Source organism: Schistocerca cancellata, chromosome 5, assembly GCF_023864275.1.
Source record: "Schistocerca cancellata isolate TAMUIC-IGC-003103 chromosome 5, iqSchCanc2.1, whole genome shotgun sequence".
Lineage (NCBI taxonomy): Eukaryota > Metazoa > Arthropoda > Insecta > Orthoptera > Acrididae > Schistocerca > Schistocerca cancellata.
Genome location: NC_064630.1, coordinates 387758118 through 387779538, shown reverse-complemented (window position 1 = coordinate 387779538; position 21421 = coordinate 387758118). Strand labels below are relative to the sequence as shown.

Genomic DNA, 21421 nt, shown 5'->3' with positions numbered 1-21421 from the left:
AATGATATTGCAGAGACGTGGCTGAGCCCGGCCCGCGGGATGTTTCCAGATTGAAAGTTTCACTCAGCAGCGGAGTGTGTGCTCATATGAAACTTACTGGCAAATCAAAACTGTGTGCCGGACCGAGACTCGAACTAGGGATTTTTGTCATTCACGGGCAAGTGCTCTACCAACTGAGCTACCCAAACATGACGCACGATCCGTCCTCAGACCCTTAATTCAGCCAGTACCTCGTATCCCACTTTCCAGACTTCATGGAAACTATCCTGCGAAATTTGTAAGATGGGCGGTATATTTGGTCATTCCTTTGTGGCCTCCTTAGAATTACAGGATTCATATAACGAAACAGACGTTATTTTTGACTGTTGGATGTCGGGTTAGTGCGTATGATGTGTGCAGTAAACAGAAAGGCCCGTACAAATAACGACGGCTATATGAGTGGAAATGAACCATGCTCGTGAGAAAAGATGAAACTACATGAGCCGCTCACTTGTCTATTGTTCACAAGATACGTAAATGTTTGTTTTGTATCTTTATGTCCCAAAGTCATGTGCTTTTACATTTATTAACGAATGAATTGCCGGCCGCTGTGGCCGAGCGGTTCTAGGCGCTTCTGTCTGGAACCGCGCTGCTGCTACGGTCGCAGGTTCAAATCCTGCCTCGGACATGGATGTGTGTGATGTCCTTAGGCTAGTTAGGTTTAAGCAGTTCTAAGTCTAGTGGACTGATGACATCAGATGTTAAGTCCCATAGTGCTTAGAGCCCTTTTAACGAATGAATAAGATTGTAGTGTTATTGTTGGTTTCTGATTTTATTAATCCTCTTACTGGTATTGCTCCTTCAGAGCAGAGATCGGAAGGCTCAGCGGTTACGACCGGCGTTACTAGATGCGGATATTTAGGGACATGTGGTCAGCACATCGCTCTCCTGGCCGTCGTCAGTTTTCGTGACCGGAGCTGCAACTTCTCAGTCAAATAGCTTGCCAATTGGTCTCACAAGGACTGAGTGCATCCTGCTTGCCAACAGCGCTTAGCAGACCCGGACGGTCACCCATCCAACAGCTAGCCAAGCCCAATAGCTTTCAACTTCGGTGGTCTAGCATGCACCAGCCTTACCAATGCGACAAGGCCGTGATCTCTTACTAGCACTGAGTGAAATTTTTGAAGTAAGACTGCAAATAGCACTCTGTAGAAATTGTAATATAGATATGTGATGACATACTAGAAAGACTGGGAGCCCATGTAAGGTTCACACTGAAATCTGAGTTGGAATAATTCTGAGCTGGGCTCGTTTTGAAGCTAATGTGTACTGTTAGTGTTACGAGGTTGTTACTATCGCTATGAAATGTGAGATAACGTATACGTTTGGAAACAAGTGTTAGAGTGTCCGCATGGTATTGCTTTCGATTATATGGCTCTAAGCACTAAGGAACTTAACATCTGAGGTCATCAGTCCCCTGGACTTAGAACTACTTAAACCTAACTAACCTAAGGACATCACACACATCCATGCCCGAGGCAGGATTCGAACCTGCGACCGTAGCAGCATTGTTGTTCAGGACTGAAGCGCCTAGAACCGCTCGGCCACATCGGCCGGCACTTCGAATATATGTCGAGTTGAAGTAGCATGACGTTTAATGTCTACTTGAAACGGCTTGTTCCCCATAAACTGTTCGTACTCCAGAACTTAATCGCATTATATTCTGTATGAAGGTTTCGTTACGAGGGTTTTGGTAATATACTACACAAACATAATATTAATGTTTTAATAAATGTCACTCTGTACTAATTTCCTGAGTGTAGTTTGAGTAGTTGACGTTCCAAGGCACAATGTTGTAAAGCTTTGTAATAACTACACAACATGTAACGGGTACGACGGACTCCTACACCAGATGGAAAGTCGAACAGAGATACACTATGTCATGAAAAATATCCTGACTCTACTGTGTGATGTAGAATTGACCATTAGATGTCTGGAGGGGCGGATTACCAGTACAAAAAAAGCAGAGAGTATTGTGTCATCAGTAAAGAAGCAGGTAATGCATGACTGTTTAGTCAGGAGAGCTCAGTGCCTTCGAACGTAGAATAATCATTGGGTATCACCTCAGTAACAAATCCATCACGGACATTTCAAGCCTCTAAACGTGCGGAAGACGACTGTTGATGATGGCTGTTTGTAAAAGCCGCATGGAATCAGCGGAAGGAATCACTCGCGAGTTCTAACGCGCTACCAACAGCCGAGGTAGCACAGTGACTGCGTGAGGAGTTGAAAAGCCTGGAGTACAGTCGGAAAGTAGCTCTTCATCAGCCACAGATTTCTGTGTCTGTTAACCCGTCGTGGATACGGGACAGTGACCGGTCAGATATTTACCAAAGAAAAATCGCCAAACAGCGATTCAGAAGTTATCATTTTATTTTCACTACCAGGTTCTGCATCTCATCAGTGCCATCTTCAGGCCCCTATGCACTCGCTATGTAAAAAATCGGATACATCGATGCATGCATATCCGGACCCATATACACCTGGACTCCGTGAATTTTTTGTGCAGTGCTACTTCGGAGACTTGCCAACAACTCAGTCAATACCTGTATGCTCACAAGAGCTGTCACAAAGTTTTCGAAGTACAGACCGTTGAAAACGCTAAATGCGGAACGATATGAACACATATTACAGTACTGTGTCTACTACAGTAGAGGAACAGTTCGGAGACGGTACTGTATCAGCACTACAACGCACGTTGTCATATACAGCATCAGTTGAGGCAATGGTTTGGGGACAATAAAAATCCTGAAGTGGACTGACCTGCCCAGTGCCTCGACAATATAACACCTTTGGGTTAAAGTTAGAACGTCGACTTTGTTCCGTCCCTAGTGTCCAACATTACTAGCAGGTGTGGATTTGGCTATTGAGGAAATATGAGCTGCAATTCCTCCGAAGACTTTCAGATACCTCACTGAAAGTGTACCCAGTAGAATGCAAGCCGTTATAAAGGAAAGGATTGACACAACCCTTCTAAATATCCACTAATAGCTGCCTCGATACTTTTTATTACACAATGTATTTATTATTAACATTTTAAATTTTGGGTGAGCAATATTTGTAATTACTATACTAAATGTAACGATTATAGTGAACTGCTATACGAGTGAGAAAGCAGAGCAGAGGGTGTGTGCAAGAGAATTCGTGTTAATGCAGAGATAGTAGCGGGTCGGTGTCATGTCGGAATGAAAATATTGTGCAAAAGTGCTGCCGAGGATTCACATTGCGAGCACTGTATGGACGTAATAGTGCCATGAACATCGTGCCCAGAAAGTGTCAGAGGGATTCAAAGAGCATGAGCATCATGAGGCTATGTTTGCAACGTGAAACAGGTAAACTGCGTTTGTTGCAGGGCTGTATTGTATACGTTGTTGTGACGTGAGTTTAAAAAAAATTACATATTTTATTTTTTTGATATATCGAAACCTCTGAAAATGTTCCCAAGTTTACTCACGAGAGCGCAGAGAGAAAAGAGTGAAGGGGCAAGAGGGAAAGGCTTGGCGAATGAACTTTTTCCTCTCACCATATGCCCCCCACAGTTTCCCTCACAATTGTAGCAACATTTATTGTAGTAACATCGTTTATGCATCTGTCCAAAAAACAGAGTGGAAAAGCCGCATTGTTTCTGCGAAATGGAAACAGCATTTCTTCCAAAAACTGCGACAAAGACAAAATCATTGAATGCCTGCAAAATTTTTTTATTCCACGGCCAATTCCGGCTTTTCAAGCCATTATCAGTGTGTAACATTCTGTGTGGGTCTAAAGAAAAAAAAAAACAAAGAAACACGGAACAAGAGTACCATACCTAATTGTTATAAATTGAAGGAAAGATAGTTATACACAAAAAGAAGTCAGACGTATAAAAATAGAAGTGTATTCACACCATGTGTTTCTCTTCGTTTTGGTTTACAAATTTAACTGTTCTTGACGGTTTTGCATGCGGTGGAAAATGTGCAAACATGTAATCTTGAACAACGTATAAAAGTCCTGGCGATCTAATAATTTCACAGACGTATTTATGTATATACAGCGTGATTCTGCTGCCCCTACCGATGGCTTTTATGCAACCTGCAACGACTTCAATATCTACACACGAAATGTTCACATTTTCTCAGTCACTATGCGGAACTATAAGTCCTAAAAAAATTGACAGGACTTTTTTGTAGCAAATTTAATGTAGTTATATTCGAAAGTACCCAAAGCAAAAATAAAATTATTAAATGGCATAGTGTGACAATGTGAAAAATTCTAAAATTTAAAATTTCCTTTTGTGTATAAAGCGTGTAGATCATCCTATTTCTCAGTGTCTGAACTACAAATGGAATTAATACTTTGGTTTTAATTATCATTCAGCAAAATGCCAATAAAGTTATAAGCATACCTTCTGGTTTCTTGTTCAGTATGTTTGTTGATAACTGTACATGAACACAAAATTTCTATTTCTTCTACAGTATTACAGACGTCCCTTTTTTGGCATGAAGAAGAATGCGGTGCTTATCGTTAATATTCGAGGACGTGTGTCTGTTGTTTATGAGATGCATACGAATTTACTTGGGTTATTTTCGCTACATTTCGTAGCTTTTTCAATCGAGTTCGAACATCCCTTTAGGCTTATCCAATTTATATCACGTCGCAATCGTCACATTCAATATTAAACACATTTTCTGATGAAAAGTGTGTGTACACCCCTAAGGTCATGGTCTTATATGTTTCCGAATTTTACAAGACTACATAAAATATGCTGTACGGTCATAAGTATCCAGACACTTCTATGTAATGAGGAATTGACTACTAGCTTTAACGAGAGGCGTACCAGCCGGTATGAAAGGAGGGGATGGGAATGGGGCTATGGTGTATCGTGTTGTAAGTACTGAAGCAGTTACAACAGAACACGTTAATCAGGAGTGCTTAGTGACTCCGAACGTCGACTAGTCACTAGCTGTCACCTGAGTAACAGATAGACCAGGGACATTTCCCCCCTTCCAAGCTCCCCAAGTATGTCATGTGACTGGAATCAGAAATGTGAAGGAACAATCAAAGCTACACCAGCATCAAGGAGGCTTTATACACTCCTGGCAATGGAAAAAAGAACACATTGACACCGGTGTGTCAGACCCACCATACTTGCTCCGCACACTGCGAGAGGGCTGTACAAGCAATGATCACACGCACGGCACAGCGGACACACCAGGAACCGCGGTGTTGGCCGTCGAATGGCGCTAGCTGCGCAGCATTTGTGCACCGCCGCCGTCAGTGTCAGCCAGTTTGCAGTGGCATACGGAGCTCCATCGCAGTCTTTAACACTGGTAGCATGCCGCGACAGCGTGGACGTGAACCGTATGTGCAGTTGACGGACTTTGAGCGAGGGCGTATAGTGGGCATGCGGGAGGCCGGGTGGACGTACCGCCGAATTGCTCAACACGTGGGGCGTGAGGTCTCCACAGTACATCGATGTTGTCGCCAGTGGTCGGCGGAAGGTGCACGTGCCCGTCGACCTGGGACCGGACCGCAGCGACGCACGGATGCACGCCAAGACCGTAGGATCCTACGCAGTGCCGTAGGGGACCGCACCGCCACGCCCTCTGTTGCTCCTGGGGTATCGGCGAGGACCATTCGCAACCGTCTCCATGAAGCTGGGCTACGGTCCCGCACACCGTTAGGCCGTCTTCCGCTCACGCCCCAACATCGTGCAGCCCGCTTCCAGTGGTGTCGCGACAGGCGTGAATGGAGGGACGAATGGAGACGTGTCGTCTTCAGCGATGAGAGTCGCTTCTGCCTTGGTGCCAATGATGGTCGTATGCGTGTTTGGCGCCGTGCAGGTGAGCGCCACAATCAGGACTGCATACGCCCGAGGCACACAGGGCCAACACCCGGCATCATGGTGTGGGGAGCGATCTCCTACACTGGCCGTACACCACTGGTGATCGTCGAGGGGACACTGAATAGTGCACAGTACATCCAAACCGTCATCGAACCCATCGTTCTACCATTCCTAGACCGGCAAGGGAACTTGCTGTTCCAACAGGACAATGCACGTCCGCATGTATCCCGTGCCACCCAACGTGCTCTTGAAGGTGTAAGTCAACTACCCTGGCCAGCAAGATCTCCGGATCTGTCCCCCATTGAGCATGTTTGGGACTGGATGAAGCGTCGTCTCACGCGGTCTGCACGTCCAGCACGAACGCTGGTCCAACTGAGGCGCCAGGTGGAAATGGCATGGCAAGCCGTTCCACAGGACTACATCCAGCATCTCTACGATCGTCTCCATGGGAGAATAGCAGCCTGCATTGCTGCGAAAGGTGGATATACACTGTACTAGTGCCGACATTGTGCATGCCCTGTTGCCTGTGTCTATGTGCCTGTGGTTCTGTCAGTGTGATCATGTGATGTATCTGACCTCAGGAATGTGTCAATTAAGTTTCCCCTTCCTGGGACAATGAATTCACGGTGTTCTTATTTCAATTTCCAGGAGTGTATATTGACGGGCAGGAATTGTCGAGCATTGACGAGGGTGATTGCAAAAACCTCACATGAAATCATCAGAAGGAATCACTGTGTTCAGTGTGATACCAGCAGTTCAGCTAGCACAATGAATGTGTGTGTGTGTGTGTGTGTGTGTGTGTGTGTGTGTGTGTGAGTGTGTGTGGAGTTTAAAAGAGAGGGGTATAATGGACGAACAGCCCCATAAGAGCCATACATTTCCTACTTAATGCTAAGTGACGCTTGAGGTGGTGTTAAGAGCGACACAACTTGACAGTGAATGACTGGGAACGAGTGATTTTGACTGATGAATTACGCTATACCCCTGCAGTAATTTGGTGAATGCCCAGAGAATGCTACTTGCCATCACGTGTGCCATCAATGAAATACAGACGAGGTGGTGTTACGATAGGGAGTTATTTCTATTGGTTATGGTGGGTACCCTTATTGAACTTAAGAAAACGTCAAATAAAGAAGGATTATAATACATTTTACAGCATTGTGCACTGCTTGCAGTGGAAGGACACTTCAGAGGTGATGACCGTGGCAGCAGGATATGCAGGCTGTCGCAAAGTCCCACCTGTGAGGCAATGGTTTGTGAACAACAATATCTCTGAAATAGACCCTGCCCAGTACCCCGACCTGACCCACTGGAACACCCTTTGGATGAGTTACAAAGCAGATTTTGCGTCCAACATCATTACGTTCTCTGGCTTCCTTTCTTGAGGTACAATATGCTGGCATTCTGACAAGTAATATTTTGGTTAGGTGCCTTTCAACAGCCGTTAATTAACAGAAAACAGAACATATTTTAACAATCAGTTATTTTTACTTGAACTTTAATATTTACTGGTTCCAGTCGTGGACGATCTTCATAGGAAATAAGTGTTGAACAGTTGTAAAGGAGGCCTCACTAGGTTGGAAACAATTTTCAGGTGCAGTGACGCTCTTAACAGGGTTAAAGCAAGATTCATTTCTGAAAACCCTCTCTCACATTCACTGGTAGATACTGGTGTGCAGTTCATTCTGTTTATCAGAGACAGCAGGAAAAGCTGGACACTTCCTTTCTCTTCTAGGAACCCTATGATTACTTTCCTTTCAGGTTTATCTGAGCCTTTTATATAATTTGATTATGTCTTTCTCACCAAAAATTACCGCAGGATTGTCAGGCCAATAACAAGGATGCAGTAACAGTGCATGAAGAAATACTATCCTCATCACTTGAAAATCTATTTTCATTCTCTTGCATAAACTTTCAAGAAATGATATTGGATCGATTGGGTTGGGCATAACAGTATACTTTTTGTATTTTATTTCTGAATAGAATTGTAATCGTTCTTTTCCTTTTCGAGCTTCATTAGAACATATAACTCTTTTTATGTTCCTCTTCAAACACTCTGAGCTCTGTTTTATTTTTTGATAGCAGAATCAATAGGTTTGCAGTTTTGAACTAAGCTCAGACAACTCCTGTAGCGTATCGCACACCAACTTCAGATCCAAAATTAAGTCAGTACTGGTGATTTTCTTTAGAAGACCTTCATACATTTTCCTGCCAGTGTTGTCTCTGGTCATATCATTCTCAGCACTAGTAAACATGTGAAACTAGTGTCTCACAGGCTGTTGATATACTTTCCGGGATGTGAGGTCGTGGTCCAAGAACTTTTCTGCAGAAAAGTCACCCGGTCGTGAAAGCCTTCATTCTATAATGTCTCACAATTTCTCCAAACTGCTGAAACACTTCCAAAGCTAGAGATAACCTATCGAGTACCCAAGACTGGGTCACTTTTAAGAATTTGGGTGCTTCTGCGTTTTTGTTTTCAGTTCTCTTGCACCTTTGGGTGACTGTTTGTAGAGAGTGTTTAGCTTATCCAGGAAAGACTTAAAATGATTAGTTTCTGGGGGAAGATCTTTTCTTGTAAGTTCGCTAACAGATAGCTCTAGTTCATTGCTGGCTCAGTTTGCAACTTAAAATTTGTATGAAAGCTTGTTTAAACAATATAGTCAAGGTTCCATGTACCACGTAGCGTTGCCCAAATACGACTAATCAATGAAGAGCATTGGATCACTGTAGAACTTTCGGCAAGTATCAAGGGAATTTTGCTGTGTGACTCAATTATATTTTGATAACTCTGCCTTTCATTTACGCAGCAGTATGCCTTAATTTGTTGACACATATAAACTTGAAATGAAGGATAGGTCCAAGGTCCACTCTGTTCAATTTCTGAACACCAATTTCAGACTGAAAATCATTTAACAGTTTATTTGTACGCAGTTTTGAAAACATTTGCTGTTACTAAGTTTTCATTCTCCTGTGATTTAACACGGACAGCTTCTAAAGGTTTGCCCGCATCTCGTGGTAGTGTGGTAGCGTTCTCGCTTCCCACGCCCGGGTTCCCGGGCTCGATTCCCGGCAGGGTCAGGGATTTTTCTCTGCCTCGTGATGGCTGGGTGTTGTGTGCTGTCCTTAGGTTAGTTAGGTTTAAGTAGTTCTAAGTTATAGGGGACTGATGACCATAGATGTTAAGTCCCATAGTGCTCAGAGCCATTTGAACCATTTGAGCCTTCTAAAGGTTTTTCACTTGCTGCAGATAATATTTTCAAAATATCGTTTATGGACGAAGTTTCTTTGTGTTTAAACATTTTCTTTCAAACGGATACCATTTGGTCTGGTTTGCTTTCTCCAAAGCATGGCACTGAAATAGTTGACCACTGCTGCGAAATTTTTTCATTTCGTGTTTACTTCCTTCTGGCTCCGGTATCGCAGCTTTCTTACAACTTTTGCATCCCAATGTCTTGTTTTCTATCTGTCAACCACTCTTTCCACATACGGAAATCATCTTACTGTGCCATTGTCTATCAATAAGGAGACCTCGATCGACATTATTTACAGAAATACGAACGTGAATAGAGGATTTTCAGCACACACGATGGCATTTCCGCTATTTTCCTTACTTTCATCACCTTTGCCATTTTCCTCATCGTCCCCGATGAACTTAAACTTTGTATTCGCTGTGGATGAGAAGTATTGTGTAATGTTGTCATTCATTTCGACTCAAACTGTAACAGAATTTCACACTTCGCCTTACCCGCTTCAACACTGAATACGGACGTGAACAAGCGACATTACAGCACTTCTCTAAATGAATTCTAAAATTTGACCGCATGGGACAATTATTTACAACAGTGACTAACGAAATTCGTATGTGGAAAGATGTCAACAATATTGCACAGGTAGTCACGTTTCGAAGTACCAGCATACCAATTATAAATGTGCCCTATTTCGGCGAAATCTGATATCATTACCCACTTTTGCTGACAGAGTCATTGATGCACGATTTGTCGGCCTGTCAATATAGAAAAAATGTAGCATTCTTTATCTCATCTGAGGTTTCAAAAGTTAAAGGGTACGGATCCTCGAGAGTACTGTCAGAAACCCAGTAGTGGTAAAGTTGGCCGCTTCCTTGGTCTCGTATGTCTCGCTTTTTCTTTTCGGTTTATAGTTATGGTTTTTGTGTATTCTTTCACGTTTCATTCTATTCAAAGGTTGATTCCATCTCTTCCAATAATCACTTGTTTGTTCGTTAATTGGATGTAGATTCAGCTCATTTCAAATATATTCATACTTCATTAAATCTCATATTGTGAAGCTCTTTACCCTCCTCACGATTCCCAATATCACTGCCGGTTATATTTTACTGTTATGTTTCTTTCTATTTTTATCGCGTTCGCTTCCAAAGACGGTAATGGTGTTGCAATAATTAAATAAAACTAATTTTTTGTATATTTTTGGATTATATAGTTAGTGTTCTGTTTATTGTGCATATATCGCTAAAAATTTGTGGAGCTTTTTTTTTATACCACTGTCAAAATCATGGCTCGTGTCGCATCCAGATATATATATAATGTGACTCCCGTTCAATTAATTTATTGTTTATTATTATTTTCGACTTTATTAAGTGTTTAAATTCAAGGGCCATAACTTCCGTCTTATGTAATAAAATTTTTAGACTGTAGTCTATACATATGACATTTCGATGAAGTGCTTGCTAACTGAAGGTTGTCTTCACCTTCACTCATCATTATTTTATTATTTATGAATAGTAATGTACTTTCATTAGTATAGGTATCTAATTAGTACTTTAAAATGTATTTTTATTAATATAAAGATTAAACCGAAGAACACGTAACATATCGCTAAAGCAAAATAAAGCCTTAACCTCTCGTATTGTTAGCAAATTTATGCAGTGAACGTTGTCCAGAAAAATTAGATTTTGGAGAATATTCTTTTGTGCTGAGGACGATTGCCTCACGGTGAAATAGTCTCGCAAACTGGAGGTGGTGTTGGCTGTTCTGAGGTGAGACGCGGGACGTACCTTGCAGACGCAGTCCGTGCAGTCGTCGCGCTTCCAGACCTCGTTGTTCTTGCGCCAGCGGCCGTCGTTGTCGACGCACTTGGAGGTGCCGGCGCGCTTGCCGCCTCCACCGCCCCCGCCGCCGCCGCCGCCACCGCCAGCAGCCTGGCAGTGGTGCTCCAGCTTGCGCAGTTTGCGCCGCAGCTGCTTGATGGTGCGCTGGAACTCCTCCAGCGCGCTCTCGATGCCCTCCAGGCGCTCTTCGCCCACCTCCTCAGCATCCACCTGCAGAGAGGACCATTAGGTTCGTACTTCACAGGTCCCGATTTTCCTATTCACAACTGTAGCCATAATGATCGAATCGACATTTTTTCGCTTGTCGAACTAAATTTTTTGAAACATTGAGTAGATCTATTTTTCGTTTTGTTACATTTGAGGAGTATCTCAAAGGTGTCGATTATCTATAATAAATCCCTATAGCTGCATCTCAATCAGCTTACCAAATCATAACGTTCCCCACAAAGACTACTTAGTAATCAAGTGCTTTGTTCATGATTTCCATTCACTCCTCCTGCACAGGCTTACCCAGAGATCACAGTGAAAGAAGTCGAGTAAGAACTAGATTGCAGTACTGACTCCCAAATTAGAAAAGCGCTCCAAATCCCAAATCTACCGTTGCTAAAAATCTCTCATCTGCAACAAATCCACCCATATATCCCAAAGTCCATCAAGGGTACCAACGTCGCCCTAACCTTCAGTCTCCATCTCTCTCCAGCGGCAGGGACCAGTTCCATCCCAACTGACTCCCAAAAAATACAAATATAAATCTGCGCCAACCAAACCAGAAACTTTCATAGTCTACCTATCAACACACTACTTTACCCCAACCACTCCCTACGTCCAGTTCCTACAGCTGATATCATTCTCTCTGTCCTTTAAAATATCGAACAATCTGAGTGCACCCATATCCTCCAGTAAGTTGCCGTGGCCGCGCTCTGTGTTCGATCTAAATGTCGCTCCCATTTATTCCTAAGACCACTTTCTCTCTCTAGTTTCCCGACTAGACAATGTCACCTAATACATTCACACTCAAATTTGAACAGCACATCCAAATCCATTGCACTCGAACCCCTGTCCACATTACAGCGAGATCCGACCCACCTACCCATTACCTGGTGCTAGTCATCAAGTATAGATCTACATAAGCATCTCCTTTAGTAATAATTTATCAAAAAGCAGCTTCTCATACTGCCACAACATGCAAACAGCATCGCCAACTATTTAATAATATCATGTTTATCGACTATGACAGTGCTTAATGCGACTTTTATGTTCAAAGACCTGTAGGTAAGAGTGCAGCTACAAAGTTTTGCCAATCCAGCCCTACATGCAGGAATGAAATTATAATAAAGAGAAAATTAATTAACAAGTTGAACTCCAAATCCAACTTGTGCCAAATTAAGAACGAACCGCTCACACCTTCCACCCACTGAGTTCTACTACACTTACACCCATCCTAAACAAGTAAGTAACTGTCTCATACTACAACTCGACTGTAAATTAACACGCAGAACACATCTATGAACCACAAAGCTTACAACCAAGTAGAACTACTAATTAGCTCAAAATATGTATGACATTCGCGCGACATATTCAACACTACGAAGACTTGATTCGACCTCTCATCTCTTGCACCAGTTTTACCTTAATGTACATCTATCCAATTTCTATTACTCCATCATCATTCTGGAACGCTATGCACTTAATCCCGCTTTCCTAACCTTTTTAGTCTCCGTTCCACAAACTTTTTTACACGCACTCCATATTCCCCTCCCTCTTAGCACAAACTGAACCCCTACGTTTATTGTGTTGCTCATGTGTACCCTCAAACAGTATTCACTCAGAGAATTATATTACACTATTATTATACTGAAGCCTTCAGTGTCAAAGATCAAAGCACAGAGATATTCACATAATAAGCCCTTCCCTTATTCTGTCCAGTTGGCTAGTTGTGTGCCGAAGTTAGACTGACTTCTAGTCTGGTACTCTACTGCTCCATTTCTTCTTTCTTTTGGAATATCATTTGATAACCACTTGCTAAGAACTGGAAATCAGTAATGACACTGTCTGTGTGACCTGAGCCTGAAAGATGCTGTAAAAGAATTTTGTTATTTTCCCTCCAATTTCCTGCACTAGTATTATTCTGTGGCTATACCTGAAAGTCCCCTCTACCCACCAACTACAGATACTGTTTATTTCTAACAAATAAACTTCAATAGCTCCTCAATCCCAGATCATAAAATCAGCCACGACATTTGTCTGCCTCACCAGACTTTCCACCGCACTTCCCTGTGTTTACCAGTATCACAACCGGTCGAGGTGGGTAAGGAGGTAGTATTCTGGATTCGGAACGGGCAGAGGTAATGTTAAAATCTCCTTCCCATCATGTTTTTTCATAGTCCTCATAGATGGGTTGCTGTGAATGTCAGAAAGGACAAGGTACTATCCTTATTCATCTATGTCCTATCCGCGCTCTTGCTCTGTCTCTAATTACCTCATCGCCGATGGGGTATTAAAATCTAAATCTCCTTTTTCCCACAATATGTTTCAGATTTGTTAAAACACTCATAAATTAAAACAAAAGTTTTAATGTACAGATTTTGCTGTTGTTGATGCTAACTGTATAGGGTGATTTTTGTTTGTGCCAGGTCATAGATGTACAGTCGTGGACGAAACGAGCGAGACCCCTCGCCTTTTCGTTATGCTGATCCGCACAGCTTTAAAGTCTGCTACACAGTATAACAGACAAGGCGACGAAGTGCTACCAACATACTATGCACAGGCGTGAAATTGAAAAACTATCCGAAATTTGTCAGACTGTTTTCAATCATGTGTAAGGCTATATTAATATTGATTAGTGTGTTAATCACAACACTTAAATATAAGATAGAAATGAAAGAATAAACGCTAATTAGCATGAACTGTACTAATAAAAATTACCGGCCGAAGTAGCCGTGCGGTTCTAGGCGCTGCAGTCTAGAACCGCGGGAAAGCTACGGTCGCAGGTTCGAATCCTGCCTCGGGCATGGATGTGTGTGATGTCCTTAGATTAGTTAGGTTTAACTAGTCCTAAGTTCTAGGGGACTGATGACCACAGCAGTTAAGTCCCATAGTGCTCAGAGCCATGTTAACTGTTTTAGTAACACTAAGTACCCCAGATCGTTACGAATTAGCAAAATGATCGGTGTCAACGTTCAGACCAGTCAAACTGGTTTACCGTTGCTGACCTACCATGAAAGTGTGCAAATTTAGCTATGCGTGAAGATTCATAACGAAATTCAGTTAAAAATCATTCAGTGCCACACTTAAAGTCAATTCAGTTATTGACAGAAGCGGAAAAAGTAGGCAGTAACAAGTATGAAATTCTACAAGAGTTTCACATCGATATCCACAGGGCGCCAGTACAGAATAAAGGTAACAATAAAACCCATTGGGGGCGGGAGAATTTCTTAAAATTCCTTAACTGATAGTCTATCTGCCTCCATCGGGATTAGAATCGAAAACAAACCAGATATCCCTTGCAGTAGCAAACACCTTTCACTACACTAGCAGACAACTCAGGCAAACAGCCCTCTATTATTATCCCAGACATGAATAAGCAGGCAATATCGCAATGGAAATGGCAAAATGATCTGCATTTTCTGTTGCTTGGAGTTTTCTGCACTCAAAAACTTGAATTGTCTACCTTTATGTCACCGCTTATGTGACAATCATTCGGGATGTTTATCGAAATAACAAAAAACTGTTATTAGCGAGTAAATTTAGTAAGATAATTTTGCACCACCCCAGGAAATAAACGGCGACGTAGCTGCCAAACGTATTCTACAATGTTTAGAATTCTCCATTAGACGTGCCACAGCCAGGAAACGTCAATTAGCCGCAGTGTTCCTCAACGTAGCTAGTAATGGGAATGCTCGCACATTTAAAACGCGGTGGCATTAATAGTGGGATCTGAATTACCACGTGTATAGGTAAATGGATTTTATTTGAATTCCTTTAAACGTGATTTGGATCCTAAGCGTAGCTACGATTAGTATGCTGATGTATCGACTGCAACTGAAACATTTCGAATAAAGAATAGGGGAAATTATTGTGCGGCCCTCATATTCAGTAACTGTGGTAACGATTTTCGTTGATAGGATTTCGTCACGTAAATCGGTAAAAACTCGTATGACTTTCTTGACAGTCTATCTGTCTACCTAACCCTTAAAACCCGTTTACCTCAAGTACGGGTGGACATAATAAGCGGAAATGTATCGCACTTCCTGCGGTATACGGTCCCTTGGTGGTGTAAAAAAGTGAGCTATGTCAACGCAATCTAAAGATACGGCCGTTTATGTAAAGAAAATTTACGCGAAAGGTCAAAACATGGCTCTAAGAACTATGCCACCAAACTGCTTAGGTCATCAGTCCCCTAGATCTAGAACTACTTCGACCTGAAACAAGGTCCCCAGAGTAGAAAACATTCCATTAGAAGTCCTGGCAGCCTTGGGAGAGCCGGTCCTGACAAAACTCTACCATCTGGTGAGCAAGATGTATGAAACAGGCGAAATAACCTCAGACTTCAAGAAGAATATAATAACCCCAATCCAAAAGAAAGCAGGTGTTGACAGATGTGAAAATTACCGAACTATCAGTTTAATAAGTCACAGCAGCAAAATACTAACGCGAATTTTGTACAGACGAATGGAAAAACTGATAGAAGCCGACCTCGGGGAAGATCAGTTTGGATTCCGTAGAAATGTTAGAACACGTGAGGAAATACTGACCCTACGACTTATCTTAGAAGAAAGATTAAGGAAAGGCAAACCTACGTTTCTAGCATTTGTAGACTTAGAGAAAGCTTTTGACAATGGTGATTGGAATACTCTCTTTCAAATTCTGAAGGTGGCAAGGGTAAAATACAGAGAGCGAAAGGCTATTTATAGTTTGTACAGAAAGAAGATGGCACTTATAAGAGTTGAGGGGTCTGAAAGGGAAGCAGTGGTTGGGAAGGGAGTGAGACAGGGTTGTAGCCTATCCCCAACGTTATTCAATATGTATATTGAGCAAGCAGTAAAGGAAACAAAAGAAAAGTTCGGAGTAGGTATTAAAATCCATGGAGAAGAAATAAAAACTTTGAGGTTCGCCGATGACATTTTAATTCTGTCAGAGACAGCAAAGGACTTGGAAGAGCAGTTGAACGGAATGGACAGTGTCTTGAAAGGAGGGTATAAGATGAACATCAACAAAAGCAAAACGAGGATAATGGAATGTAGTCGAACTAAGTCGGGTGATGCTGAGGGAATTAGATTAGGAAATGAGACACTTAAAATAATAAAGTAGTTTAGCTATTTGGGGAGATAAATAATTGATGATGGTCGAAGTAGAGAGAATGTAAAATGTAGACTGGCAATGGCAAGGAAAGCGTTTCTGAAGAAGAAAACTTAGTTAACTTCGCGTATAGATTTAAATGTCAGGAAGTCGTTTCCGAAAGTATTTGTATGGAGTGTAGCCATGTATGGAAGTGAAACGTGGACGATAAATAGCTTAGACAAGATGAGAATAGAAGCTTTCGAAATGTGGTGCTACAGAAGAATGCTGAAGATTAGACGGGTAGATCACATAACTAATGAGGAGGTATTGAATACAATTGGGGAGAAGAGGACTTTGTGGCACAACTTGACTAGAAGAAGAGATCGGTTGGTAGGACATGCTCTGGGACATCGAGGGATCGCCAATTTAGTATTGGAGGGCAGCGTGGAGGGTAAAAATCGTAGAGGGAGACCAAGAGATGAGTACACTAAGCAGATTCAGAAGGATGTAGGCTGCAGTAGGTACTGGGAGATGAAGAACCTTGCACCGGATAGGGTAGCATGGAGAGCTGCATGAAACCAGTCTCAGGACTGAAGACCACAAAAAAACAACAACAACCACCTAACAGATATCCATGCCCAGTGAAGGATTCGAACTGACGGCGCAAGGAGCCGCGCGGTCCGCGATATGACCGCGTTGAGCGCACGGCTAACCCGCGCCGGCAAGATTTTAATATCATCTGGTGTTACTAAAAAGTTACTCACTTCTGGTGAATGATTTTCTGCACAGTTCATTTAAAAAAGAATAACTAAAATATATTTGATGTTACGGAAGGGGAAGGACGCTTAATTCATTTCCCCTTGTCTTTATGCATGATGTTAGGGTCGCAATCTGAGCGTACGTACTATCCATAACCATACTTTAGATTAAAGTCATATTCACATATATGCAAATACAAACACATCTGCTTATACTTGAGGTATTTTGTTTCTCTTGAAGTGGTGGCAGACGATGCTGTTTCTCCAGTGCTAGCTATCTCAGCAATCAGCTGAGTGAACTTGCATGGTATGTTGGTAGCACTTCGTCGCCTTGTCTGTTATGCTGTGCAGCAGACTTTAAAGCTGTGTTGATCAGCATAACGAAAAGGCGAGGGGTTTTGCTCGTTTTATCCACGACTGTAGATAAGCAGTGGGGATTTAGTAAATTTGGAAGGTGACAGTTGGAGATGGTTTAGGTTTCCTGAGATAACGATGTTGAACTGATGTGAGGAATTGTTTGGGCTAGGAAAGTTAAGGGAAAAAAGGGAGTGGCTGGAAAAGGATTGAGAGAATCCGGGAAAAGTCCACCAGTGACATCATGGAGAGTAAAAGGAGGACGTGCTAGGCTCGCCGCGGTGGCCGAGCGGTTCTAGGCGCTTCAATCCGGAGCCACGCGGCTGCTGCGGTCGCAGGTTCGAATCCCGCCTCGGACATGGATGTGTGTGATGTCCTTAGGTTTAAGTAGTTCTAAGTCTAGGAGACTAATGACCTCCGATGTTAAGTCCCATAGTGCCTAGAGCCACTTTTTTTTAATTTTTAATTAAAAAAGGTTTTTTTTTTTCAGGATCTGCTAAATCTCGAAGTAACGACCCCATGCTGCAGAAAGCGCAAATCAGCTTTAAACCTGATATGAGAACCATGAGAAACGGGGCTAACATTCGAGGCCATCATTTACCAAAAGCTAATACAGCGCCGCTGTGCGAACTCTATGGCTACGGCGAGGGGAATGAACAGTAACTCAGCGGGCTATATTCACGGTAAACAGAGTGAAAGGGGCGCATAACGAAGCATGGAGGGGAACAAACGTACAAGGATGTACGAGTGCCGAAAAATGAGCACAGAATAAATATATGTAATAACCGAAAGTAAAGGTAGTCCAGTACGAGAGATATTCGCCGTAACAAGCAAATAGGGAAAAGGAACATGACTGAAATGGTTCAAATGGCTCTGAGCACTATGGGACTCAACTCCTGAGGTCATCAGTCCCCTAGAACTTAGAACTACATAAACCTAACTAACCTAAGGACATCACACACATCCATGCCCGAGGCAGGATTCGAACCTGCGACCGTAGCGGTCACGCGGTTCCAAACTGACGCGCTTAGAACCGCACGGCCACACCGGCCGGCGAACATGACTGATAACAGAAGAAGTGTAGCAGAGCAACAGACGCATGACACGGAATGCATAAATAATAGGATAATCCAAAGGCCAAAAACATATACAAAATACAAAAATCTGGTTCCAACAACAGAAAAGCCCAAACATAACAAATAATTGCTTGTGAACCAATGAAATTTAAAAGAAAAGCATTTAAAAGATGACAAAACTTTTAAACGATTTAAGAAATCTGCGTCTTGTATCCTTTTTATTGTAATAAAATCAGACAGTTAATTATTGTGATGAAGGTAAGTGTTAAATTTCAAAAGAAATCATATATTTTATATTTAAATATGTTGAAAATTTTTAATCTTTTAAAAGTTTTGCATTTTAATTTAGCTGGTGTCTTTCTTTTTGTAGACTGCGTGCATTCCGAATGGCAATTTTGGGGCAAGAGACATTCTCCTCAGCCACGATTGAAAGTGGTGATTCTTTGCAGCCATAGTGTGGGATGTTATGACGGTCCATCGATGGTAGATGTTTGCCTACTTGTTATTTAGGCATGGACATGATGTCCTATTACTTCTAGGTAGCTCTTTTTTAATAACATCATATGATTTTGTTAGTTTCTTAATTTCAATCCTTAATTTTTAAAGTTTTTGAATTATTTAAAAGAGTACGTTACGAGTATTGTTTTACTTTAGACATCAACTACACCTAATGAAGGGACTAACGCCCAGAAACCGTGGTATTACACTGAAACGCCAAAGAAACTTGTATAGGCATGTGAATTCAAATGCAGAGATTAATGGTGTGTTGTACCAAACTGTCTTCGGGTTGACAACCACAACGACAACAGTTTCTTGCTGTTGAAAGAAAGTAAGGGCGAGAGCGCTACGACACCTCTATCTGGTTGTCACGGAAGCTGGCGTCGGTGGTGGCGGCGGTGACGGCTGCCGTGGTGGGCGTCGCCGACGTGGCCCCCATGGAGGCGTTGACCCAGCCGCCGTCGGCCTCGGACTGCGAAGATGGCGGCAGAGGTGTGGTGGAGGCGACGGGGCGGTCCTCTGGGTAGGAGTGCTCTGCCGAGCGCCGGAAGCGCCGCGAGATGGTGTTGCTGCGCTCCTGGCACTCTGAAAACACACAAAACGGTGACGCTGTGGTGTACCACTGTACCTGTTTTCTTCCTAGAAGCGAACAGTTTTGTATTCGCAAGTCTCTCATGCTGCAAAAGCGGTGTACAAGAAACAAGATGAAAAGATATAAAATGTATATTGAAGTTATCACATTGAAAGCACATTCACTTGCCATCTCTCTTCCCTAGTCGCCAACTACGAGGGTCACCCCAAAAGAAATGCACGCTATTTTTGTAAAAATACACTTTTCATTCGGCATGTGTGAAAGTTTTACAGTGGGTAGATACATGCTTCTCGCTTTTTTTCAAACTTAGTTCAACCTGTTCCCGTTAATGGCGCCGTCACAGCATGTCTTCAAGATGGCTGCTACACTTTACGTTCGTCAGAAGCAACGTGTTGTCATTGAATTCCTGTGCTGTGAAAACGAGACAGTGGGAAACATCTACAAGAGGTTGAATAAGGTGTATGGAGATGCTGCTGTTGATCGCAGTACAGTTAGTCGGTGGGCAAGCTGGTTACGTGATGAAAGCGGGCACGGCAATATTGAGGCTTGTCCTCGCAGCGTCAGGCCTCGTACTGCACACACTCCAGACAATGTGCAGAGAGTTAACGAATTGTTGAATGCTGACAGAAGCATCACAGTGAACGGATTGTCACGCTACGTTGGGATTGGGGAAGCCGGCCGCGGTGGCCAAGCGGTTCTAGGCGCTTCAGTCCGGAACCGTGCGACTGCTACGGTCGCAGGTTCGAATCCTGCCTCGGGCATGGATGTGTGTGATGTCCTTAGGTTAGTTAGGTTTAAGTAGTTCTAAGTTCTAGGGGACTGATGACCTCAGATGTTAAGTACCATAGTGCTCAGAGCCATTTTTTTGGGATTGGGGAAGGAAGTGTTTGCAGAATACTGAAAGTGTTGGCGTTAAAAAAGATTTTTGCCAGATGGGCTCCCAGGATGTTGACAGTGGCTCACAAAGAAACTAGAAAAACATTATGCAGTGAAGTTTTGGAACAGTACGAGAATGGTGGAGATGAATTTCTTGGAAGAACTGTGACAGGTGATGAAACATGGCTCCATCATTTTTCCCCAACGACGAAGAGGCAATCAATGGAGTGGCATCATGCAAATTCACCCAAGAAAAAAAATTAAAATCACACCTTCTGCTGGAAAAGTTATGGCTACGGTGTTTATCGACTCCGAAGGACTCTTGCTTGTGGACGTTATGCCAAGTGGAACCACCATAAATTCTGATGCATATGTGGCGACACTAAAGAATCTTCAAGCTCGACTGAGTCATGTTCGACCACATCAGCAAAAGCAGGATGTTTTTGCTGTTTCACGATAATGCACGGCCACATATCAGTCAAAAAACCTTGGAAGCGATCACAAAACTCGGATGGACAGCAGTGAAACACCCGCCTTACAGTCCCGACCTGGCTCCATGTAACTATCATGTCTTTGGTAAAAGACTCTCTTTGTGGAACAAAGTTTGAAGACGACGACTCCCTTGTTCACGCTGCCAAACAGTGGCTCCAACAGATTGGTCCAGAATTTTACCGTAGCATTATCTGCTACAACGACATTCATCAGTGCTGTAAGCTGAGCATATTCTCAGACACATCAGATATTATTTCACATTTTATTGACACGCATTTAAATATTTTTTGGAATATGAATCAATATTAGAATTGGTCCCTGGGAGTTCATTCTTTGGTTAAGAAAGTCCAGTGAAATATGAAGTCGCTCAGAAAAATATTGTGCTCGTCAGATTGTCAAGTGGAAACACGTGCTTTGCTTCTTTCCATCTTTATGGTGTTTATGTGTTCAGAGCGAGACAGTCATGGAGTCACGATGCAAGGGACCGGCAAGCGTGGCAGTGCGAGGGTGATGACAGTGAGAGAGGTGTAGAAGAGAGAGACAGCCCGT

The 21421-nt window shown here is 42.7% G+C and overlaps 1 protein-coding gene across 1 annotated transcript in view; it reads right to left on the bottom strand.

Moving 5' to 3' along the window:
* The window catches only part of LOC126189038 (peroxidasin), a 245209-nt gene that overhangs the window by 7784 nt on the left and 216004 nt on the right, over positions 1 to 21421 (bottom strand). The window contains exons 20-21 of the mRNA XM_049930888.1: positions 19268 to 19497; positions 10893 to 11156 (exon numbers count right to left, since the gene is read on the bottom strand). Of these exons, the coding sequence (XP_049786845.1) occupies positions 10893 to 11156; positions 19268 to 19497 (494 nt within the window). The remainder of the gene's footprint in view (positions 1 to 10892; positions 11157 to 19267; positions 19498 to 21421) is intronic.